This window comes from Rhinoraja longicauda, chromosome 30 (genome assembly GCF_053455715.1).
Source record: "Rhinoraja longicauda isolate Sanriku21f chromosome 30, sRhiLon1.1, whole genome shotgun sequence".
Taxonomy (NCBI): Eukaryota; Metazoa; Chordata; class Chondrichthyes; order Rajiformes; family Arhynchobatidae; genus Rhinoraja; species Rhinoraja longicauda.
This window is the reverse complement of record NC_135982.1, coordinates 1,648,268-1,674,846: the sequence shown is the minus strand read 5'-3', so window position 1 is coordinate 1,674,846 and position 26,579 is coordinate 1,648,268. Positions and strand designations below refer to the sequence as shown.

The following is a 26,579-nucleotide window of genomic DNA, read 5'->3' as shown; positions in this document are numbered from 1 at the left end:
CCCGCGACAGCCCAGGGCAGCCGGGGGTCTGGACAATGGTCAGTAACCCCCCCCCCATACCCGCGATGGCCCAGGGCAGTGGTCAGTAACCCCCCCCATACCCGCGGCCGTGGCGTGCGCCTTACCGTGCTGGCACTGGGCACCGGTCCTGCCCGGCGGGCAGCTACACCGGCCCGTCTCATGGTCACACCCGGCACCTTCCCCACAGGCACACCGCAGGGCACAGTCCAACCCGTAGTGACCGGCGGGACAGGCTGTGGGCAGCAGACAGGACAGTGAGAACATTCGCACCTCCACACCTCCTTCACTCAGACCACCCCTCCCTGTGAGACCACCCTCCCTGTGATGACCACCCTCCCCGTGAGACCACCCCTCCCTGTGAGACCACCCCTCCCTGTGAGACCACCCTCCCTGTGATGACCACCCTCCCCGTGAGACCACCCCTCCCTGTGAGACCAACCCCTCCCTGCGAGACCACCCCCCCTGTTATGACCACCCCCCTGTGATAACCACCCTCCCTGTGAGACCACCTCCTCCATTCAGTGAGGTTCCCCTATGCTTTGTGAGGTCCTCCCCTCCCTCACTGTGGACCTTCTAGAGAAGCCCACTCAGTGAGTCCACCCTACCCCCAGTGAGATCCATCTCGAGAGGTCCACCCCTCCAACCAGTGAGGTCCAACCCTCTACCCAGTGAGGCCCACCCCTTGCTACAGTGAGGCCCACCCCTTACTCCAGTGAGGCCCACCCTTGCTCCAGTGAGGCCCACTCCTTGCTCCAGTGAGGCCCACCCCTCCCTCCAGTGACGCCCACCCCTTGCTCCAGTGAGGCTCACCCCTCCCTCCAGTGAGGCCCACCCCTTGCTCCAGTGAGGCCCACCCCTCCCTCCAGTGACGCCCGCCCCTTGCTCCAGTGAGGCCCACCCCTCCCTCCAGTGAGGCCCACCCCTTGCTCCAGTGAGGCCCACCCCTTGCTCCAGTGAGGCCCACCCCTTGCTCCAGTGAGGCCCACTCCTTGCTCCAGTGAGGCCCACCCTTTGCTCCAGTGAGGCCCACCCCTTGCTCCAGTGAGGCCCACCTGTCACCCAGTCAGATGCAACCTGCACTCAGTGGTGCCAGTCACTTACTCTGGCTGCAGTCCGCCCCAACATAGCCAGGGGCACAGACACACGTTCCAGACACCGTCTCACAGCGGCCTCTGTTCAGACAGCGACACTGCTCCCTGCAGTTGGACCCGTACCTCCCGGCTGGGCACCCTGGAAGCAAGACACAACATGATGCTGATGAAAGCAGCCCTCCTCCCTGGCAGTGTACACACCCGACATCCCACACCAGCCCACAGCCATCGACAACCCACGAGCTCCCAGCACAAGACTGCCCTCCCGCTTCAACCTTGGCCCTTGGGGACTTTAGGGAGGCAGGAAAACACCAAAGAAGACTTTTCTGTTCAAGTCACATTGATAAGGTAGACACAAAAAGCTGGACTAACTCAGCGGAACAGGCGGGATCTATGGAGGGAAGGAATGAGTGACGTTTCAGGTCGAGACCCTTCTTCAAACCCAAGACGAAGAAGGGTCTCGACCTGAAACGTCACCCATTCCTTCTCTCAAGAGATGCTGCCTGACCTGCTGAGTTACTCCAGCTGTTTGTGTCTATCTCTGGTTTAAGCCAGCACCTGCAGTTCCTTCCTACATCGTTACATTGATGAGGAATGTCCCACTCCAGATCTGCAGGAGAGCTGAATCCCAGAGGTGTTGTGCGGGGAAATAATGAAACCCGATAAAGAGCTGTAACTATGATTAACAAAGCACCAATCAACCCCTCCAATGAGGACAGAAACCTTTAAACCTCATTTTTTTTCTCTGGAATGTTGGAGGTTGAGGTTGAAACTCGATAGAAGTATATAAAATAATGAGAGGCACAGATAGGGTAGACAGTCAGAGCCTTTCCCCCAGGGCGGAAATGTCCAACACTGCAGGGCATAGCTCTCAGGTGAGGGGAGAGGTTTAATGGAGAAGTGCAGGGCAAACATTTTACACAGAGTGGTGGGGGCTGGAGCACGTTGCCAGGGGTGGTGGTGGGGGCTGGAGCACGTTGCCAGGGGGGGTGGTGGGGGCTGGAGCACGTTGCCAGGGGTGGTGGTGGGGGCTGGAGCACGTTGCCAGGGGTGGTGGTGGGGGTTGGAGCACGTTTCCAGGGGTGGTGGTGGGGCCTGGAGCACGTTGCCAGGGTTGGTGGTGGGGCCTGGAGCTCATTGCCAGGGGGGGTGGGGGCTGGAGCACGTTGCCAGGGTTGGTGGTGGGGCCTGGAGCTCATTGCCAGGGGGGGTGGGGGCTGGAGCACGTTGCCAGGGGTGGTGGTGGGGGCTGGAGCTCATTGCCAGGGGGGGTGGTGGGGGCTGGAGCTCATTGCCAGGGGGGGTGGTGGGGGCTGGAGCACGTTGTCAGGGGAGGTGGGGCCTGGAGCACGTTGCCAGGGGGGGTGGTGGGGGCTGGAGCACGTTGCCAGGGGTGGTGGTGGGGGCTGGAGCACGTTGCCAGGGGGGGTGGTGGGGCCTGGAGCTCATTGCCAGGGGTGGTGGTGGGGGCTGGAGCACGTTGTCAGGGGGGGTGGGGGCTGGAGCTCATTGCCAGGGGTGGTGGTGGGGGCTGGAGCACGTTGTCAGGGGGGGTGGGGCCTGGAGCACGTTGCCAGGGGGGGTGGTGGGGGCAGATACAATAGTGGCGTTTAACAGGCATTTTGATAGACACCAGGAAGTGCAGGGAATAATGGGATATGGATCATGTACAGGCAGATGAGATTAGTTTAAGAAGATTCCTGACCTGAAATATCACCTATTCTTTTTCTCCAGAGATACTGCCTGAACTGCTGAGTTACACCAGAATTTTGTGTCTACCTTCGGTGTAAACCAGCGTCTGCAGTTCCTCCTTGCATGTAACTTGGCATCATGTTGGGCACAGACGTTGTGGGCCAAAGGGCCCGTTCCCGTGTTGTACAGTTCCATGTTCTGTGTTGTAAATGGCGAGGATGATAGCTGAATGTTTGAGGCACTGGGACGTTCCCTCATCCAGGAGGCAGTGTGTGTGCGTGTGTGTGTGTGTGTGTTGGAGTGTGTGGGTGTGTGTGTGTGGGAGTGTGTGTGTGTGTGTTGCAGTGTGTGGGTGTGTGTGTGGGAGTGTGTGTGTGTGAGAGGGAGTGTGTGTGTGTGTGAGGGAGTGTATGTGTGTGAGTGTGTTTGGTATGTGTGTGTGTGTGTGTTTGGGATGTGTGTGTGTGTGTGTGGTGTGAGTGTGGGTGTGTGTGTGTGTGTGTGTGTGTGAGTGTGTGTGTGTGTGGAGTGAGTGTGAGTGAGTGTGGGTGGTGTGTGTGTTTGGGATGTGTGTGTGTGTGTGTGTGAGGATTTGAGTGTGAGTGTGAGTGTGTGAGTGAGTGTGTGTGTGAGTGTGTGTGTGAGTGTGTGCGTGTGTGTGTGTGTGTTTCAAATGAGCTGTGAACCTGCCGTCCCACCTGCTCTCTCCGCTGTGCGTGAACAAGTGGTGGCATTATTTAAAACCCACCTGGGGGTTGGCTGAATGTAATAAACAGGAACGGCAGATGCTGGTTTATACCAAATTCGTATGTAAAATCTTTATAAATGTTACCAAATTTTTCAATGATAAATGTTATAAATTTATAAATTTACCAAATTTATAAATATATGGTTTACACACAAAAGATAGACACAAAATGCTGCAGTAACTCAGCAGGACAGGCGACATCTCTGGAGAGAAGGAATGGGTGACGTTTCAGGTCGAGACCCTTCATCAGGGATACAGTCTATGTTCCCAGCCCGAAACGTCACCTATCCATGTTCTCCACAGATGCTGCCTGACCCGCTGAGTTACTCCAGCACTCCGTGAAACGTCACCTATCCATGTTCTCCACAGACGCTGCCTGACCCGCTGAGTTACTCCAGCACTCTGTGTCTGTCACAGGGGGTTTGGTGATGTTGCTCATCTGGCCTCAGTATAACTGCCCACATGGCCATTGTCTGAACATCTCTCCGGTAGTTTGAGGCAGGGTGCAGTCTGGATCTTCTAACATTACAGGAGTTTGCTGGATTGGGTACAGAGCCTGTGGGATTCTCATTAACGGTGCCATAAAGAGCCAGGATCTTGCTCTCCAGATTCTCATGCTTTATTTTGACTAACTTTGCAGGATCTGGTTTGGCCAAGCTCAGTTACACTCACGCAGGTGGCAGTCGTCTCCGTGGTAACCGGGTGCACACATGCATTCTCCGCTGACTGGGTGGCACTGCTGGTTCTGGGCTGAACACTGGCACACCTGGTTGCAGTTCCGGCCATAGGTGCCCGGCAGACAGACTGTGGGGAGAGCAGAGGCAGAGGGTGAGAGGCAGCAGCAGCATCTGTGACAAAGGAGCAAATCTCAGACAGAGGCACAAACATCACCAGCAATTGTAGGGGAGGACAGATCAATGGTCTGTGTTTGACCTGCAAACAAAAAAACACTCATCTTTGCTTTCCTCATGTTCCTGGCATCTGATGCCTGACTGTAGGTAGCTGCTGCTTCACTCCCTGAGTCTTAGAATCATACATAGAAACATAGAAATATAGTAATAGGTGCAGGAGGAGGCCATTCGGCCCTTCGAGCCAGCACCGCCATTCATTGTGATCATATCATATCATATCATATCATATATATACAGCCGGAAACAGGCCTTTTCGGCCCACCAAGTCCGTGCCGCCCAGCGATTCCCGTAACATTAACACTATCCTACACCCACTAGGGACAATTTTTACATTTACCCAGCCAATTAACCTACATACCTGTACGTCTTTGGAGTGTGGGAGGAAACCGAAGATCTCGGAGAAAACCCACGCAGGTCACGGGGAGAACGTACAAACTCCTTACAGTGCAGCACCCGTAGTCAGGATCGAACTTGAGTCTCCGGCGCTGCATTTGCTGTAAAGCAGCAACTCTACCGCTGCGCTACCGTGCCGCCCTGATGACTGATCATCCACAATCAGTAACCCGTGCCTGCCTTCTCCCCATATCCCTTGATTCCACTAGCCCCTAGAGCTCTATCTAACTCTCTCTTAAACCCATCTAGTGATTTGGCCTCCACTGCCCTCTGTGGCAGAGAATTCCACAAATTCACAACTCTCTGGGTGAAAAAGTTCCTTCTCACCTCAGGTTTAAATGGCCTCCCCTTTATTCTAAGACTGTGGCCCCTGGTTCCGAACTCGCCCAACATTGGGAACATTTTTCCTGCATGTAGCTTGTCCAGTCCTTTTATAATTTTATATGTCTCTATAAGATCCCCACTCATCGGTGGCACAGCGGTAGAGTTGCTGCTTTACAGCGAATGCAGCGCCGGAGACTCAGGTTCGATCCTGACTACGGGCGCCGTCTGTACTGAGTTTGTACGTTCTCCCCGTGACCTGCGTGGGTTTTCTCCGAGATCTTCGGTTTCCTCCCACACTCCAAAGACGTACAGGTATGTAGGTTAATTGGCTGGGCAAATGTTAAAAAAAAAAAAATTGTCCCTAGTGTGCGTAAGATAGTGTTAATGTGCGGGGATCGCTGGGCGGCGCGGACCCGGTGGGCCGATGGGCCTGTTTCCGCGCTGTATCTCTAAATCTAAAAATCTAAAAAATACAAGCCTAGTCTTTTCAATCTTTCCTCATATGACAGTCCCGCCATCCCAGGGATCAATCTCGTGAACCTACGCTGCACTGCCTCAATTACAAGGATGTCCTTCCTCAAATTAGGAGACCAAAACTGTACACAATGCTCCAGATGTGGTCTTACCAGGGCCCTATACAACTGCAGAAAAACCTCTTTATTTCTATACTGAAATCCTCTTGTTATGAAGGCCAACATTCCATTAGCTTTCTTCACTGCCTGCTGTACCTGCACGCCAACTTTCAGTGACTGGTGGACAAGGACATCCAGGACTCATTGCACTTCACCCTTACCTAACCTGACACTATTGAGATAATAATCTACCTCCTCGTTTTTGTCGCCAAAGTGGATAACCTCACATTTATCTATATTGCACTGCATCTGCCACGCATCTGCCCACTCACTCAACCTGTCCAGGTCACCCTGCAACCTCCTAACATCCTCTTCACAGTTCACACTGCCACTCAGCTTTGTGTCATCCGCAAACTTGCTTGTGTTACTTCTAATTCCTTCATCCAAATCATTAATATATATGGTAAACAGTTGTGGCCCCAACACCGAGCCTTGCGGCACTCCACTTGCCACTGTCTGCCATTCTGAAAAGGACCCGTTTACTCCTACTCTTTGCTTCCTGTCTGCCAACCAATTCTCTATCCATGTCAACACCCTACCCCCAATACCATGTGCTCTAATTTTGCTCACCAATCTCCCGTGTGGGACCTTATCAAAGGCTTTCTGAAAGTCTAGATACACTACATCCACTGGCTCCCCTTCATCCATTTTACTTGTTACATCCTCAAAAATTCCAGAAGATTAGTCAAGCATGATTTCCCTTTCATAAATCCATGCTGACTTGGACTTATCCTTTTACTGCTATCCAAATGCACCGTTATTAGCTCTTTAATAATTGACTCCAGCATCTTCCCCACCACCGATGTCAGGCTAACTGGTCTGTAATTCCCCGTTTTCTCTCTCACTCCTTTCTTGAAAAGTGGGATAACATTAGCTATCCTCCAATCCACAGGAACTGATCCTGAATCTATTGACCATTGGAAAATGATCACCAATGCATCCACTATTTCTAGAGCCACCTCCCTGAGTACCCTGGGATGCAGACCATCAGGCCCTGGGGATTTATCAACCTTCAGTCCCATCAGTCTACCCAATACTATTTCTCGCCTAATGCAAATTTCTTTCAGTTCCTCTACCCCCCTAGATCCTCTGTCCTTTAGTACATCTGGGAGATTGTTTGTATTTTCCTTAGTGAAGACAGATCTGAAGTACCTGTTCAACTCTTCTGCCATTTCCTTGTTACCCATAATAATTTCACCCATGTCTGCCTTCAAGGGACCTATATTTGATTTTGCTACTCTTTTTCTCTTAACGTATTTAAAGAAGCTTTTACTGTCCTTCTTTATATTCTTGGCCAGCTTCCCCTCGTACTTCATCTTTTCAGCCCGTATTGCCCGTTTTGTTACCTTCTGTGGTCCTATGAAAGTTTCCCAATCCTCTGGCTTCCCGGTACTCTTTGCTGTGTTATACATCTTTTCTTTTCGTTTTATTCCATCCCTAACTTCCCTTGTCGGCCACGGTTGCCTCCTACTCCCCTTAGAATCTTTCTTCCGCTTTGGAATGAAATGATCCTGCAAATTCCGGACTATGGCCAGAAATTCAGCATCATGGGTGGCACGATGGCACAGCGGTAGAGTTGCTGCCTCACAGCGTCAGAGACCAGCTGTCTGTACGGAGTTTGTCCGTTCTACCTGGGCTTTTCTCTAGGTTATCCAGTTTCGTCCCACACTCCAAAGACGTACAGGTTTGTAGGTTATTTGGCTTGGAATAAATGTAAATTGCCTCTAGTGTGTGTAGGATAGTGTTAATGTGCGGGATCGCTGGTTGGTGTGGACTCGGTGGGCCGAAGAGTCTGTTTGCATGCTGTATCTCTAAACTAAACTAACATCATGGCTATCATCATGCACCTATTTCCAGTAGCCCCACAGAGGGTCTCGACCCGAAACGTCACCCATTCCTTCTCTCCCGAGATGCTGCCTGACCTGCTGAGTTACTCCAGCATTTTGTGAATAGCCCCACACTAATCCTATTTGATTCTTCCCACCTATTCTCCCAGACATTACCACTCCCCTCCACACCAGGGCAGGCCATGGATTGGGGGGTAGGGGATGGTGGGGGGAGGTGGTGGGAACCAAGCATCCAGAGGCAGCAGGAAGATGTTCAGGCAGTGTGAGAGTGAGGTTGCAGGTCCATCCTATGCTTCACTTGCAACACTCTCACCTCTCTAGCTTCAGTCATCAGTCCCACTGTCACCTTCTGCTGCTTGGCTTTTAGTTTAATTTAGTTTAGAGGCACAGCGCGTAAACAGTTCCTTTGGCTTACCAAGTCCACGCCAACCAGCCCACTAACATTATCCTACACACACTGAGGACAATTTACCAAACCAATTAACCCACACCAATACCAAGCCAATGAACCTACAAACCTATACGCCTTTGGAGTGTGGGAGGAAACCGGAGATCCCGGAGAAAGCCCACACAACTCACTGAGAAAACATACAAACACCATACAGACAAGCACTCGTAGTCACGATTAAAAACCCAGGTCCCTGGCACTGTAAGGCAGCAACTCTACCGCTGTAGTTAGACTAGTGACGGACATTTACTATAAACCTACTGACTCGCACAGCTATCTGGACTACACTTCTTCCCACCCGGTCCCCTGCAAAAAGTCTATCCCCTACTCCCAATTCCTCCGTCTACGCCGCATCTGCGCCCGGGATGAGGTGTTTCACACTCGGGCTTCAGAGATGTCCTCGATCTTCAGGAAACGGGGCTTCCCCTCCTCCATTAAAGATGAGGCTCTCACTAGGGTCTCTTCTACATCCTGCAGCTCCGCTCTTGCTCCCCCTCCCCCCACTCGCAACAAGGACAGAATCCCCCTCGTTCTCACCTTCCACCCCACCAGCCAGCAGATCCAACAAATCATCCACCAACATTTCCGTCACCTACAACGGGACCCCACCACTGGCCATATCTTCCCATCCCCTCCCCTCTCTGCGTTCCGCAGAGACCGTTCCCTCCGTAACTCCCTGGTCCACTCGTCCCTTCCTACCCAAACCACCCCAACCCCGGGCACTTTCCCCTGCAACCGCACGAGATGCAACACCTGTCCCTTTACCCCCCTCTCAACTCCATCCAAGGACCCAAACAGTCTTTCCAGGTGAGACAAAGGTTCACCTGCACCTCCTCCAACCTCATCTATTGCATTCGCTGCTCCAGATGTCAACTTATTTACATCGGCGAAACCAAGCGCAGGCTCGGCGATCGCTTCGCTGAACACCTGCGCTCGGTCCTCATTAACCAAACTGAGGGGGAAGAGGGGATGTTCAACGAGATCTGGGTGTCCTAGTGCATCAGTCACTGAAAGGAAGCATGCAGGTACAGCAGGCAGTGAAGAAAGCCAATGGAATGTTGGCCTTCATAACAAGAGGAGTTGAGTATAGGAGCAAAGAGGTCCTTCTACTGTTGTACCGGGCCCTGGTGAGACCGCACCTGGAGTACTGTGTGCAGTTTTGGTCTCCAAATTTGAGGAAGGATATTCTTGCTATTGAGGGCGTGCAGCGAAGGTTCACTAGGTTAATTCCCGGAATGGCGGGACTGTCGTATGTTGAAAGGCTGGAGCAATTAGGCTTGTATACACTGGAATTTAGAAGGATGACGGGGGATCTTATTGAAACATATAAGATAATTAGGGGATTGGACACATTAGAGGCAGGAAACATGTTCCCAATGTTGGGGGAGTCCAGAACAAGGGGCCACAGTTTAAGAATAAGGGGTAGGCCATTTAGAACGGAGATGAGGAAGAACTTTTTCAGTCAGAGAGTGGTGAAGGTGTGGAATTCTCTGCCTCAGAAGGCAGTGGAGGCCAGTTCGTTGGATGCTTTCAAGAGAGAGCTGGATAGAGCTCTTAAGGATAGCGGAGTGAGGGGGTATGGGGAGAAGGCAGGAACGGGGTACTGATTGAGAGTGATCAGCCATGATCGCATTGAATGGCGGTGCTGGCTCGAAGGGCTGAATGGCCTCCTCCTGCACCTATTGTCTATTGTCTATTGTCTCCCGGTGGCCGAGCACTTCAACTCCCCCTCCCATTCCCAGTCTGACCTTTCTGTCATGGGCCTCCTCCAGTGCCATAGTGAGGTCCACCGGAAATTGGAGGAACAGCACCTCATATTTCGCCTGGGCAGTTTGCAGCCCAGTGGTATGAACATCGACTTCTCCAACTTTAGATAGTTCCTCTGTCCCTCTCTTCCCCTCCCCTTCCCAGATCTCCCTCTATCTTCCTGTCTCCACCTATATCCTTCCTTTGTCCCGCCCCCCTGACATCAGTCTGAAGAAGGGTCTCGACCCGAAACGTCACCCATTCCTTCTCTCCCGAGATGCTGCCTGACCTGCTGAGTTACTCCACCATTTTGTGAATAAATACCTTCGATTTGTACCAGCATCTGCAGCTATCTTCTTATATAACTCTACCGCTGTGCCACAGTGCTGCCCTGGTGGTCTAGTTTGCTATTTGTGAGAGGGGAACTTGGGGTGTTTTATTCACATTAAAGACATTCAGAATCATGATGTACGAAGTCATAAGAGGAACAGATTGGGTAGAAGCACATTCTCTTGCCCAGAGTAGGGGAATCAAGAACCAGAGGACATAGGTTTAAGGTGAGGGGGGAGAGATTTAATAGGAACCTGAGGGGTAGCTTTTTCACACAATGGGTGGTGTGTGTATGGAATGAGGTGCTGAGGGGAGGTGGTTGAGGCAGGGACTATCACAACGTCTATGAATCATGTGGACAGGTACACAGATGGGACAGGTTTCGAGGGATACTAGACAGGTGTGTACCCGCTGGCTGCAAATCTCTGCTGCGGGCAGTCCAGCCTTGGCCCGTTTCTCCTGCTTGCCGGGAACTCTGCCGCAACTGGCGATCCTGCGGCCCCGGCAACCCGAGGGCCCGTTGCTGGGCAGGGAGCATCCCCCGGGTCTGTGGGCGGGCGAGGGGGGAGAGGGTAAAGACATTTACCTGAGCCCAGTGCGTCCAGCGCAGATCGGTGGCGGGGAACGTCGGCGACAGCATGGACCCGTTGCCGTGGGTGGGTGAGAGTGTCCCCAGGGAGGGGAGTGTCTCCCGGGGGCCTCGAGTGGGACAGGGAGAAGGCACTGACCTCGGCCCCGATTCTCCTTTGGGCCGGGCGTGGAGCCGAAGCCTCTCCTGCCGCCGCCACTGCCGCTGCGCTGCACCACGGGAGGAAGGTCGGGCGTGGGGCACGCCGGGACGGGAGCCGGTCCTCCCGGGGGGTGCGCTTTTAGTAAAGTTTATTAAGTAAATTGTTTTTTAAAAGTAACAAAAGTGGGTTTATTCAGGTAATGGTGAGAAGGGTGGGCCTAAAATGTTTGCACTGTCGTGTACTGTTTTGGCTGTAGTTCGGGAACAATTCTAAATCTATATATATATATTTATATATATACAGGAGAGTTTTAGAGATAGATAGACAGACAGGCAGACAGACAGACAGACAGACAGACAGACAGACAGGCAGGCAGGCAGGCAGACAGACAGACAGACAGACAGGCAGGCAGACAGACAGACAGGCAGACAGACAGACAGACAGACAGACAGACAGACAGACAGACAGGCAGGCAGACAGACAGACAGACAGGCAGGCAGACAGACAGGCAGGCAGGCAGGCAGGCAGGCAGACAGACAGACAGACAGACAGGCAGGCAGGCAGGCAGACAGACAGACAGACAGACAGACAGACAGACAGACAGACAGACAGACAGACAGACAGGCAGGCAGGCAGACAGACAGACAGACAGACAGGCAGGCAGACAGACAGACAGGCAGACAGACAGACAGACAGACAGACAGACAGACAGACAGACAGACAGACAGACAGACAGACAGACAGACAGACAGACAGACAGACAGGCAGGCAGACAGACAGACAGACAGGCAGACAGACAGACAGACAGACAGACAGACAGACAGACAGACAGACAGACAGACAGACAGACAGACAGGCAGACAGACAGACAGACAGGCAGGCAGACAGGCAGACAGACAGACAGACAGACAGACAGGCAGGCAGGCAGACCAAGGTGCAGGTGGGACATATTCTATCCAGAGATTCTACCCATCCCTTCTCTCCAGAGATGCTGCTTGTCCTGCTGAGTTACTCCAGCATTTTGTGTCTATCTTTGATGTAAACTAGTATCTGCAGTTCCTTCCTACACCCTTGTGTGGGTGGGGCGTGTTGGCCGGTGTGGGCAAGCTGGGCTGAAGGGCCTGTTTCTACGCTGCATGACTATGGGAAGGGCCTGGGCATGTCCCATTGCAGTGATTAATAACTGGGGGCAGGTTGCTCCTCTTGTGAGGCCGTGCTGCCCTGCCAGAGCTCCAGTGCAGTCCCTTCTCCTCTGCCTGTATAAAAACAAGCTGGCAGCTGGCCCTCAACCCTGGCCGACAATGCCCCCTCAACGAATGTTACCAAGTGCAGATGGATTGGTTCCTCAATCTCGTCATTATAGCCGTCTCTTGCCGTGCTCATCTTTTTTCAACACAATAGTTGCTGCATCTCAAAGTGATTATGTGAAATTGTTTCAGTCACTGCCAGTCCCATTTTATGTTATAAATGGAACCAACTAAACAGCTCTATTTTAAATCCCTTTCCTACCTGTAGATCCAGCACCATTTCCAAGTATTCTAATGATCTTCTATTCACCGCGACCCTATTGCGGACATTGGACTTTGTCTGTGGAACGAATGGGATTTCAATGCTGAGAAATATGTTCTACACTCTGCATCTTCCCCTTTGCTCTATCTATTGTACTTACAGTAAGTTTGACTTCATTGTAGACTTTAGACTTTAGAGATACAGTGTGGAAACAGGCCCTTCGGCCCACCGAGTCCATGCTGACCAGTGATCACCCTGCACACCAGCACTATCCTATATCCTAGGGACCTTTTACAATTTTTCCGAAGCCAATTAATCTACAAACCTGCACGTCTTTGGAGTACGGGAGGAAACTGGAGCACCCGGAGAAAGCCCACGTTGTCACGGAGACAAACTCCGTACAGACAGCACCCATAGCCAGGACCAGACCCGTGTCTCTGGTACAGTGAGGCAGCAACTCTACCACTGTGCCACTGTGCCGACCCATGCTACCAGATTGTATTTATGTATCGGATTATCTGATCTGAGAAATCTGAAAGCAAATCTATTCATTGTACCTCATCTATGTGACAATAATACGAAGTTAGCGTTGTTAAATCGAACCACAAAAAATGACCCAGCATTTTTTTTCCAGAACCTGCCGATTTGATTTTAGTTCCATTTTGCCAGTGGTTTCATGACGGGTGGGGTGAGGTGGAAGTGGACGAGACACTTACCCTGTTCACAGCCGTTGCCCGTGAACCCTGGAGGACAGCCGCATTCACCCGTTACATGGTTACAGGGCTCACTGTGGAGACAGCTACACTGGTGCACACAGCCATCGCCATAGTAGCCCGGCCAGCAAGCTGCAGTAAGCAAAGGGTAAGGTGGCGTTACAATCAACAACAACTTACAACAGTGTGAAATGAGGAGTGGAGAGGAGTACATGGATAGCACAGGTTTACAGGGATATGGGCCAACCGCAGGCAGGTGGGACAAGTGTAGCTGGGACATGTTGGACAGATAGGCAAGCTGGGCCAAAGAGCCTTTTCCAAGCTCTACAACTCTATGACGACTCTATCACTCTACACCGATGAGCCAAAACATTATGACCACTGACAGGTGAAGTGAATAACATTGATTATTTTGCTACAATGGCACCTGTCAAGGGGTGGGATATATTAGGCAGCAAGTGAACAGTCAGTTAGTACAAGGCAACCAGTAAAAGTGTGGATAGGGTCAAAAATGTTTGTCTGAAGGACCCATGCAAGTGACTAATTATGGTCCACTGTTACCCAGAGAAGCATGTCTAAGCCAGGGCCAGACACAGCATTGGGGAGTGACCTTAGTTTAGCGGCACAGCATGGAAACAGGCCCTTTGACCCACCTAGTCCATGCCGACCTGCGATCACTCGTTCACACTAGTTCTATGTTATCCCACTTTCTCATCAATTCCCGACACACTAGAGCCTATTAGGATTTACAATAACTCAGTCGCCTAATGGAAAACGAGACACAAAATGTGCACTTCAAATGTTAATTGTAAAACTAGAAGGAGATTAAAAAGGAATTGTGGTGAGTTGAGTGTTTGCGAAGAGTTGTAGTAGCTGTCATGGGTTCCCCCAGCCTTGCTGCTTTGTTCTGTGACCATACTGCCATCACCATGACTCTGACTCACAGCTGCACACCTCTGTCTTTCACAGGGGCATTCTGTTTTTTGGCCAACTCCCTGTTACACCGGCACAGTGCAAACACAACAGAGATGAGACCTTCTCTGTCATTACCATCGAAGCTACATCTTCAAGAATTTGCAGAAAGATTTTTTTCAAAAGAAAAGATTACACCTAATTGTAGGTTGGTTGCAGGGGGACTGGTACTTTGAGACGTTACTTTGTTTCTGTGTATTACTTCTCCTGGAACTTTGGCTGATGGTTTTGGCTGACAGGATAGCACACATCAAAAGCTTCACACTGCACCTCTGTACACGTGATAATAAACTGAACTGAACTGGATGCTGGTCCTAGTAGGAGAGCAGTAGAATGTGGAAGCCACTCTCTCTGTCCCCCATAGGGGTTTAATTGCACTGAGCTACCACGAACACTGAAGTGAACAAGAGATTTGGATTATGTTTTACAAGGGATTCCCGCAGATTTTTGAAACTATCTAAATAACATGACTTTAACCAACAACTTGTGATTGTTGCACAGCCAAACCATAACAGCAAGAAATGTTATAGCTGTGAGACTTTGGAAAGAATCATTAGAGGACAAGGAAGAGTTGATATTCATGGTATTAAATGTCTGAGAAGTTTTAGAAAAGGAACACAATAATTCAAACCAACGTTTGTAAAGCTAATGCTATTACCTTCAATCCATGAACAGCCTTCTTACTAAATCTGTAAACTCATGCATCCAAATTCCTACCATTCCCCTCACTCCCATTAACATCTCCTCATCGTGTCTCTCAATCCTGATCCGTCCTCTTCAGTCCTGTTCAACTGACTCACATCCCTGCCTTCCCCCAGTCCCCTGACCCACCACATCCCCGCCTTCCCTCAGTCTCACTGACCCACCACATCACTGCCTTCCCCCAGTCTCACTGACCCACCACATCCCTGCCTTCCCCCAGTCCCCTGACCCACCACATCCCCGCCTTCCCTCAGTCTCACTGACCCACCACATCCCTGCCTTCCCTCAGTCCCCTGACCCACCACATCCCTGCCTTCCCCCAGTCCCCTGACCCACCACATCACTGCCTTCCCTCAGCCTCACTGACCCACCACATCCCCGCCTTCTCTCAGCCTCACTGACCCACCACATCCCTGACCTCACCTCAGCCTCACTGACCCACCACATCCCCGCCTTCCCTCAGTCTCACTGACCCACCACATCCCTGACCTCACCTCAGCCTCACTGACCCACCTGTCCACATTTCCCTCAATGGCCCATCATTTCACGATCCCAAGACCCCAACTCTCTCCCATATCTCTGCCATTTCCTTCAAATTCCACTGACTCACCTGGTCATCCCAACCCCTGATCCAATTCCTCATCTCCCCACTATTTCCCTCAGTCCCTCTGTCCCACCATTTCCCTTGATCCTACGATCCCAACTCCCTCCCATGCCTCTCATTCCCACTCCCCCATGACGCCACCATTTTCTGTACATTCCACTGACTCACCTTAAACCTCAATCCTACCTCCTCATCTCCCCACGATTTCTCTCAATCCAACGTACTCTCCTCTCTGTCATATCCCTCTATCTCACTGCTCCACCTCTCCCTTGGTCCCACATCCATCATTCTCATCTCTCTGCCCCATTCTCATCGTTCTCCTCAAGGGTAACAATAGAGCTTTATTTCACTAACAAATTAAAATTGCAGGGCTGACCGTGACCGTGACCGCCACGAGGTCACAGGTGACCATCACTGACCTTTCTCGCAGTGTCTCCCTCTCCATCCCTTGGTGCACAGACACATGCCCGTCACGTGGTGACACAGGGACCCATGGTGGCAATCACAGTGCTCTTCACAGTGCTCTCCGTACAGTCCCACAGGGCAAGCTGTCACACAGGTGCGAGGGTCAGATTGCAATTCCAACAACACACCGACACAGACTGCGGGGAACAAACACTAGGCACCCACCCGACGTCCAACACCAAACTCAGCAACATCACCCATGACGAGACACAGAGTGCTGGAGTAACTGGGCCATCCAGACAGCATCCCTGGATAACATGGATAGCTGACGTTTTGGGTTAACACCCTTCTTCAGTGCAGGGTCAGAAGAAGGGTCTCGAGCCCTGAGCTGGTTCGTTTCCTACCTCAAAGATAGGAGTTTCGTCATCAACATAGGCAGTTATTCCTCTTCTCCAGCTAGCCTCTCCTGCGGAGTTCCACAAGGCTCCATCCTAGGCCCCATTCTCTTTTCTCTATACATGCTCCCCCTTGGCCAAATCATTCAAAGGCACGGCATTTCTTTCCACTGCTATGCCGATGACACTCAGCTTTACCTCCCCCTGAAACCCAACAACCAGTCAAATTTAAACAGCCTCTTACACTGCCTTGAGGACATAAAATGTTGGATGGCACAGAACTTCCTCCAATTAAATGAGAGCAAGTCTGAGGTCATCCTATTCGGCCCCCCCCGACTCCATCAAATCGATAACAGGCAGTTTTGGAAGCCTATCCTGCCTAGTCAAACCGCATGTCAAAAACCTCGGCGTGATATTTGACTCTGCATTAAAATTTGATAAGCAAGTCAACGCTGTGGTAAAAGCCAGCTTCTTCCAACTTCGTACCATAGCTAAAATCAAACCTTTCCTCCAATTCAAAGACACAGAAAAAATCATTCACGCTTTCATTTCCTCCCGCCTAGACTACTGCAACTCCCTATACACTGGGATCAGCCAATCTTCCCTGTCCCGCCTGCAACTGGTCCAAAACGCCGCAGCGAGACTCCTGACGGGTACCCGTAAAAGGGACCACATCACCCCGATTCTGGCCTCTCTCCACTGGCTCCCTGTACGGTACAGAATCAACTTCAAGCTCCTCCTATTCACGTATAAAGCCCTAAATGGACATTCCCCCCCCCTACATCAAAAATCTTCTAACCCACCTCTCTAACTCCAGGTCCCTCAGGTCGGCCGACTTGGGGCTACTCACTATCCCGCAGTCTAGGCTTAAGCTCAGGGGTGACCGCGCTTTTGCGGTTGCAGCTCCTAGACTGTGGAACAGCATCCCTCTCCCCATCAGAACTGCCCCCTCCATCGACTCCTTTAAGTCCAGGCTCAAAACCTATTTCTACTCCCTGGCGTTTGAGGCTCATTGAGGAGGCGCTGTGAACTGTTTTGTATGTGCTGTTATGTTTGCGTGCTACTGTATGTTTCATTTTTTCCTTAGTACCTAATCAGATGTACAGCACTTTGGTCAACGTGGGTTGTTTTTAAATGTGCTATACAAAGAAAATTGACTTGACTTGACTTGACTTGACCTGAAACGTCACCTATCCATGTTCTCCAGGGATGCTGCCTGACCCGCTGAGTTACTCCAGCACTCTGTGAAACGTCACAAGGAAGTGCAGGGAATAATGGGATATGGATCATGTACAGGCAGATGAGATCAGTTTAAGAAGATTCCTGACCTGAAATATCACCTATTCCTCTTCTCCAGAGATACTGCCTGACCCGCTCAGTTACTCCAGCACTTTGTGGTTCTTTTGTGTATTAACCAGCACCTGCATTTCTTTGTTTATACAAAATAAACCAGGGCTGTGGGAAGTAAATAATATGGGATGCATTTAAGGGAAAGCTAAATAAGGAGCAAAAGGATGTGCTGATGGAGAAAATGGAATAGGATGAGGGAAGGTTGATGTGGAACACAGACACATTCATGGAGTAGCTGTGCTGAAGTGTCTTGCCTTGAAGGGTCTCGACCCGAAACGTCACCCATTCCTTCTCTCCAGAGATGCTGCCTGACCGGCTGAGCTTTTTGTGTCTATCTTCGGTTTAAACCAGCATCTGCAGTTCCTTCTTACACATGTCTTGTCTTATGCATCATTTCTAAACAGTTTGACGTTGTTAATTTGGGGCAAAAGGTGAAAAAAAGAGAAGAGGTGGGAGAGAATAAATTGGAGGGTCTGTAATCAGGTGGGAAGCTGGAGCGGTTGACAAGAGAGATGCTGGTTGACTGGCAAAATAGACCAGCGGGCAATGGGTCAGTCTGGATGCAGTGCAAGTGCACGATAAATACTTGGAATAACTGAGAAAGATGGAGTTGCAGAACCTCTATAGTCAGCGTGGAGCTACGATGCTGAGATCTTATTCCAGATTTCAGCGGATGTAGCAAGTTGCTTTGGTATTGCTGATTGACATTCATCTGCCTCCTGTCCCTGCAATGAGACCTGACCGAGGTTTTGCAATAATGAAGGGCTTGGCTAGGATGGATGGATGCTGAAAAACTGCTTCTGTTTGTGAACAAGTTTAGTTTAGTTTAGCGATACAGCACGGAAACAGGCCCTTTGGCCCACTGAATCCACGCCGACAACCATCCATGTACATTTATACTATCCTACACTCGCTAGGGACAGTTTACACTTATACTAAGCCAATTAACCTACAAACCTGAATGTCTTTGGAGTGTGGGAGGAAACCGAAAATCTCGGAGAAAACCCACGCAGGTCACGGAGGGAACGTACAAACTCCCTACAGACAGCGCCCGTAGTTAGGATTGAACCCGGGTCTCTGGCATAGTCTGGGTCTCTGTCGCTGTGAGGCAGCAACTCTACCACTGTGCCACCATGCAGGCAAGTGGATTGAGTTTATAGACAATGGACAATAGACAATAGGTACTGGAGGAGGCCATTCGGCCCTTCGAGCCAGCACCGCCATTCAATGTGATCATGGCTGATCATTCTCAATCAGTACCCCATTCCTGCCTTCTCCCCATACCACCGGCTATCCTTAAGAGCTCTATCTAGCTCTCTCTTGAATGCATTCAGAGAATTGGCCTCCACTGCCTTCTGAGGCAGAGAATTCCACAGATTCACAACTCTCTGACTGAAAAAGTTTTGAATCAGTTCTAAATGGCCTACCCCTTATTCTTAAACTGTGGCCCCTTGTTCTGGACTCCCCCAGCATTGGGAACATGTTTCCTGCCTCTAACGTGTCCAACCCCTTAATAATCTTATACGTTTCGATAAGATCTCCTCTCATCCTTCTAAATTCCAGTGTATACAAGCCTAGTCGCTCCAGTCTTTCAACATACGACAGTCCCGCCATTCCGGAAATTAACCTAGTAAACCTACGCTGCACGCCCTCAATAGCAAGAATATCCTTCCTCAAATTTGGAGACCAGAAGGATATTCTGGCTATTGAGTTGAGGAGTAATCTCATTGAGGAGAGAGTGCTGAGAACTGTTCCAGAGGAAGGTACCCAATGCTAACTTCTGGGCCTTGGACATGAGCTGCAGATGGCAGCCTTCCAACCACACACAATCCCAGCTATGAGTGAGCAGGAAGCAGATTGCACTCACAGGTTTGACACTGTGCTCCCATCCATCCAGGGTGGCAGGAACACTGGCCACTGTGCCCGTCACACTGCCCCTCGTTCAGGCAGTCACACTGCAGCTGGCAGTCCGCTCCATACCTCCCCGACGCACACTCTGTCGGAAGCAAGGGCAACACTGTAAACCAATCACCCTGGTAGACCCTGGCCCCTCACGATAAACCTAACTTGCTAAAGCAGAAATCAAATCAACTCCTTGACCCATGTTATGATCTACTTGGACATCAATCAACACTGGGTTAGTTTGGTTGGGACACACTCACCCACGACTGAAGGTCCACCTCACATGCCATATGCCTACTGTTTTCCTACAACAGTGTAGATCTGGATGGTGAATTGACCCCTAATAGACTTACATCTGTTTAGGCCTGTTCGTGTTCATGTGATAGGAGCAGAATTAGGCCATTCAGCCCATCAAGTCTGCTCTGTCATTCAATCATGGCTGATTTATCTTTCCCTCCCTACCCCGTTCTCTTGCCTTCTCCCTGTAACCCCTGACACCCGTACTAATCAAGAATCCATCAATCTCTGCCTGAACAATACCCATTGACTTGGCCTCCACAGCCGGCTGTTCAGGAGCTTTTGCAACTCTCCTTCCCATTCCCACACAGACCTTTCTGTCCTCGATCTCCTCCATTGTCAGAGTGAGGCTAAACGCAAATTGGAGGAACAGCACCTCATATTTCACTTGGGCAGCTTGCAGCCCAGTAGTATAAATATTTATTTCTCTAACTTCAAGTGACCCCAACATTCCCTCTCTCACCATCCCTCCCCCACCCAAGACGCACTAGCTTCACGTTTTCACACAGCAAAGAAATAACTAATAATGGCCTGTTTCCTTTATCATCGTTACTTTTTTGCTTATCTTTCATTCGTTGTTCTTTATCTCTCTACATCATCATCTTTATCTATCGTTTCCCTTATCCCCATGACTAGTCTGAAGAAGGGTCTCGACCCGAACTGTCACCCCATTCCTTCTCTCCAGAGATGTTGCCTGTCCCGCTGAGTTACCCCAGCATTTTGTGTCCATCTTCGGTTTACGCCAGCATCTATATAACCATATAACCATATAACAACTACAGCACGGAAACAGGCCCGTTCGGCCCTACCAGTCCACGCCGACCATTCTCCCTGACCTAGTCTCATCCACCTGCACTCAGACCATAACCCTCCAATCCCCTCTCATCCATATACCTATCCAATTTACTCTTAAATAATAAAATCGAGCCAGCCTCCACCACTTCCACCGGAAGCCCATTCCATACAGCCACCACCCTCTGAGTAAAGAAGTTACCCCTCATGTTACCCCTAAACTTTTGTCCCTCAATTCTGAAGCTATGTCCCCTTGTTGGAATCTTCCCCACTCTCAAAGGGAAAAGCCTACCCACGTCAACTCTGTCCGTCCCTCTCAAAAATTTTAAAACCTCTATCAAGTCCCCCCTCAACCTTCTACGCTCCAAAGAATAAAGACCCAACCTGCTCAACCTCTCTCTGTAGCCTAAGTGCTGAAACCCAGGCAACATTCTAGTAAATCTCCTCTGTACCCTCTCCATTTTGTCGACATCCTTCCTATAATTTGGCGACCAGAACTGCACACCATACTCCAGATTCGGCCTCACCAATGCCCTGTACAATTTTAACATTACATCCCAACTTCTATACTCGATGCTCTGATTTATAAAGGCAAGCATACCAAACGCCTTCTTCACCACCCTATCCACATGAGATTCCACCTTCAGGGAACAATGCACAGTTATTCCCAGATCCCTCTGTTCCACTGCATTCCTCAATTCCCTACCGTTTACCCTGTACGTCCTATTTTGATTTGTCCTACCAAAATGCAGCACCTCACACTTATCAGCATTAAACTCCATCTGCCATCTTTCAGCCCACCCTTCCAAAAGGCCCAAGTCTCTCTGTAGACTTTGAAACTCTACTTCATTATTAACTACACCACCTATCTTAGTATCATCTGCATATTTACTAATCCAATTTGCCACACCATCATCCAGATCATTAATGTAAATGACAAACAACAGTGGACCCAACACAGATCCTTGGGGTACTCCACTAGACACTGGCCTCCAACCTGACATACAATTGTCAACCGTTACCCTCTGGTATCTCCCATTCAGCCATTGTTGAATCCATCTTGCAACCTCACTATTAATACCCAACGATTTAACCTTCTTAATCAACCTTCCATGTGGAACCTTGTCAAATGCCTTACTGAAGTCCATATAGACAACATCCACAGCCTTGCCCTTATCAATTTCCCTGGTAACCTTTTCAAAAAATTCAAGAAGATTAGTCAAACATGACCTTCCAGGCACAAATCCATGTTGACTGTTTCTAATCAGGCCTTGTTTATCCAAATAATTATATATATTGTCCCTAAGTATCTTTTCCATTAATTTTCCCACCACAGACGTCAAACTAACAGGTCTATAATTGCTAGGTTTACTTTTAGAACCTTTTTTAAACAAAGGCACAACATGCGCAATGCGCCAATCTTCCGGCACCATCCCCGTTTCTAATGACGTTTGAAATATTTCCGTCATATCCCCTGCTATTTCTGCACTAACTTCCCTCAATGTCCTAGGGAATATCCTATCAGGACCTGGAGACTTATCCACTTTTATATTTTTCAAAAGTGTCCGTACCTCCTCTTCTTTAATCCTCATAATTTCCATCACTACTCTACTTGTTTCGCTTACCTCACATAATTCAATATCCTTCTCCTCGGTGAATACCGAAGAAAAGAAATTGTTTAATATCTCCCCCATTTCTTCCGGCTCAGCACATAGCTGTCCACTCTGACTCTCTAATGGACCAATTTTATCCCTCACTATCCTTTTGCTATTGACATATCTGTAGAACCCCTTGGGGTTTACTTTTACATTACTTGCCAAAGCAGCCTCATATCTTTTTTTCGCTTTTCTAATTTCCTTCTTAAGATTCCTTTTACATTCTTTATATTCCTCAAGTACCTCATTTACTCCCTGCCGCTTATATTTATTGTATATCTCCCTCTTTTTCCGAACCAAGTGTCCAATTTCCCTGGAAAACCACGGCTCTTTCAAATTATTATTCTTTCCTTTCCACCGAACAGGGACATAAAGACTCTGTACTCTCAAAATTTCACCTTTAAATATCCTCCATTTCTCTATTATATCCTTTTCATAAAACAAAAAGTTCCATTTCACTCCTTTTAAATCCTTTCTCATCTCCTCAAAATTAGCCTTTCTCCAATCCAAAATCTCAACCCTTGGTCCAGATTTGACCTTCTCCATAATTATATTGAAACTAATGGGCATTATGATCACTAGACCCAAAGTGCTCCTCAACACATACCTCCGTCACCTGACCCATCTCATTTCCTAACAGGAGGTCCAACACTGCCCCTTCTCTGGTAGGTACCTCTACGTATTGCTGCAAAAAACTATCCTGCACACATTTGACAAACTCCAAACCATCCAGCCCTTTAACAGAATGTGATTCCCAGTCTATATACGGAAAATTGGAATGATCTGCAGTTCCTTCCTACACTATTATTCTTCTCAATGTGGTATCCTGCGTGATAGGTTCCAGTGCTTTCCCCATCACTGATACTGGAGCCAGGAAGGCTGGCTCTGTCCAGGGGGTGGAGTTGGATTCATTGGAGGGGGACTTGGAGGGGAGGATGCTCCTCAAACTGCAGAGCATCCTGGACAATACAGCTCACCCCCTCCATGACACACTGGTCAACCTGAGGAGCACCTTCAGCAACAGACTGGTCCCACCAAGATGCAGCACAGAACAAACGCCACAGGAGATCTAGGAGATCCTTCATCCCTATGGCTATCAAACTGTACAACCCCTTCCCCTTCTGTCGAGGGGTAGACTGACTCCCCTCCCCTCCCCACCCCCACCCAATCTTTGCACATCCCCCAATCCTTTCCACTCGTCACTTTCATTTCATGTGTCATGTATTTTGTGTTTTATGACTGTTGGCAGATCAATTTCCCTCCTGGGATAAATAAAGTTCTGTTGTATCGTACCGTATCGTAAGAGGGATCATCAGCAGAGCCAGTTTGTTTGTGGACTTACCCAGCTCACACGCCACTCCGGTCCACCCTGTGGGGCAGGTGCACTGGCCGGTCACGGGATCACACCACCCGCCATTTTGACAGATGCATCTCTGCAAACAGCGGCTGCCGTAGGAACCAGGCGAGCATGCTGGGGAATTCAAATAACAGCGTTAAGGTGCAGTTTTTGTGCTTGATTTTAAAAGTGGTGCACATCACAAAACCCATGAACATGCTGGGCTGGGGAAGTATTAAATAGCTACAACAACAGGGCATCAAATTGTTCTGCAATATGTGATTGGGCTCCACTAAGTTACAGTTAATGTCATCCATGGGCAAAATCATGCAAATCTGAACTATCTGAACTATAGAGAACACTGGAATATTCTGGTGCCCACGCAGTACCTGGGGAGAAAGAAACAGAGTTAACATTTTGACTTGAGACTTCATCTCAGTTTCTCTCTCCACAGATGCTGCCTGACCTAATGTTTCTAGCAATTTCTGTTCTTATTTTACAACTGTTTTAGTTTAGTGATATGGTGCAGAAACAGGCCCTTCGGCCCACTGAGTCCGTATCCCGTACACAAACCTACACAATAAGGACAATTTTGCGATTTACGGAAGCCAATTTACCTACAAAACTACATCTTTGGAGTGTGGGAAGAAACCGGAGCACCCGGACAAAAACCACGCGGTCAGGGAAAACATATAAACTCCGTATAGACAGCACCCGTATTCAGGATGAAAGCGGGTGTGTGCTGCTGTCAGCCAGCAACTCTACCACTGCGGTTCATGGCATATATTGCAATGTGCTGCATTACGCAGAGTAGGAGAGGAACAAGGGAGGTGGAAGGAAAACTGCCTACAGGTTATGTTCATACAGACGATAGAGTGAGAGAGAGAGGGGGAGAGAGAGAGAGAGAGAGAGAGAGAGAGAGAGAGAGAGAGAGAGAGAGAGAGAGAGAGAGAGAGAGAGAGAGAGAGAGAGAGAGAGAGAGAGAGAGAGAGAGAGAGAGAGAGAGAGAGAGAGAGAGAGAGAGAGAGAGAGAGAGAGAGAGAGAGAGAGAGAGAGAGAGAGAGAGAGAGAGGGAGAGGGAGAGAGAGAGAGAGAGTTGAGATGAAGGAGAAGGTGAGGGAGAGACAGAGGAGGTGGAAAGAGAATGAAGGGACAAAAGAGGGACTGTGGAAAAGGAGGTAAAGAGAGTGTGTGAGAGAGGTGGTGGGAGAGAGAAGGAGTGGTAGAGAGAGAGAGATGGGAGAAAAGACACAGGTGTTGTGGAAGAGAGTGGTATGGAAGGAGAGAGAGAAGCAAAAATGGGAAGACAGAGAGCAGAACAATTGAGAGAGGGATTGGAGAAGGGAGAGATGGAGAGATGTGTGTAGGGAGAGTTGCTGGGAAGGAATATTTGCCAAGAGAAGATGTGCAGAAGGATGTGGAGGAATACGGAGACCGAGATAGAGAAGGGGGAACAAGGGAGTAATAGGGGAAAGTGACGAGCGAGTCTGAACAATGAATCTCTCATCAGTGAGATATCGGGATCAGGATCGGGTTGTTTGGGAATATGTATCGCCTCCTATTGAACCAGGAAGCCGGAGGGCAGAGGAGCCCAAATGTATTGACCCCGTTCCCTCAACCTTCAGCACTGCTCCTCAGGATGAAGGGGGGCATTGAAAAAGACCGCAGATGATGCTGGCATTATGCTGAGAACAAAGGAGAGGCCGGCATGGGGAACCACCAAGGAGGGGGGGGGGGGAACAAAGGAGGAGGAGGGGGGGGGAACCGCCGAGGAGGGGGGGAGGGGGAAACAAAGGAGGAGGAGGGGGGGAACCGCCGAGGAGGGGGGAGGGGGAAACAAAGGAGGATGGGGGGGGGGGCGCTGAGGAAGGGGGGAGGGGGAAACAAAGGATGACCTGGCAAGGGGAACCACCGAGGAGGGGGGAGGGGGGGAGAACCGCCAAGGAGGGGGGGAACAGAGGAGGAGGAGGGGGGGAACCGCCGACGAGGAAGGGGGGAACAAAGGAGGAGCCGGCGTGGGATACTGTGTAACTTTGTTGGTGCCCTTTGTGTGGCGTCTCTTTGCATACCTTGGGTAGGCAATACAAAGAATCTCACTGTGACTGGTCACATGCGACAATAAAGCATCATTCATTCATTCATTCATTGTGCTCTGCCAGTGGCCGTGGGGCAGGGGGCGGGCATGCAGGCGAGCGGGTGGGCGGGATGGGCACGTACCTGTCTGACACTGGTCTCCTGTCCAGCCCGGACCACAGTGGCAGCGGCCCGTCACATGATCACAGCTTGCATCGTTGCTGCACTGACAAGACAGGCTGCAGTTCTCCCCGAAGGTCAGTCCTGGACACGCTGCACACAGAGGGGGGGGGGGGGGGGGGCGGAAGGTGGTCAGTGCCACAGAGCCCACAACATCTCCCCTCACAAGTTACAGGAGTAGAATTAGGCCTGGTCTCTGCCCCTTAATCCCATGTTCCTGCCTTCTCCCCATAACCCTTGACACCCGTTCTCATCAAGAATTTGGTTATCTCTGCTTTAAAAATATCCACTGACTTGGCCTCCACAGCCTGCGGAGGCTTCTTTGGCCGCAGGCCGCGTGGATATCGGAAGCTCGCAGGCCCTGCCCTGGGTGGGGGGTCGACATCGGGAGCTCCGGCAGCGGCAGCGTCTTCGCCCGCCCCGAATCGCGGGGCTTGGGTTTGCCCGCTGTGGACCTTTCACTGTCCGGCGCGGCCTGCAATAGGCCGCGGGATTTTCTCCGCCCGGCGGGGGCTTCAATGTTGGGAGCCACGACCGCCCCGACGTGGCAACTCCAACAGCCCGACCGCGGGAGAAGACGGCAGGGAAGAGAAAAGACATTCTGGCCTTCCATCACAGTGAGGAGATGACTGGAGGAGACTCACTGTCATGGATGTTTCTTTTTGTTTTGTGTTGGTTTATGATTGTGTGTGTTATTGCTTATTTTTATTGCTCTTATTGTTGGACTGTGGGTAATCTTTCATTTCACTGCACATTTATGTGTATGTGACAAATAAACTT

General features: G+C 50.1%; 1 protein-coding gene across 1 annotated transcript in view; it reads right to left on the bottom strand.

Annotated features, from left to right (window-relative positions):
• The window catches only part of LOC144607921 (uncharacterized), a 511,597-nt gene that overhangs the window by 21,728 nt on the left and 463,290 nt on the right, over positions 1–26,579 (bottom strand). Inside the window, exons 25-32 of the mRNA XM_078425055.1 lie at positions 25,764–25,892; positions 23,553–23,681; positions 19,432–19,560; positions 15,834–15,962; positions 13,140–13,268; positions 4,225–4,356; positions 1,123–1,251; positions 126–254 (exon numbers count right to left, since the gene is read on the bottom strand). Coding sequence (XP_078281181.1) covers positions 126–254; positions 1,123–1,251; positions 4,225–4,356; positions 13,140–13,268; positions 15,834–15,962; positions 19,432–19,560; positions 23,553–23,681; positions 25,764–25,892 — 1,035 coding nt within the window. The remainder of the gene's footprint in view (positions 1–125; positions 255–1,122; positions 1,252–4,224; positions 4,357–13,139; positions 13,269–15,833; positions 15,963–19,431; positions 19,561–23,552; positions 23,682–25,763; positions 25,893–26,579) is intronic.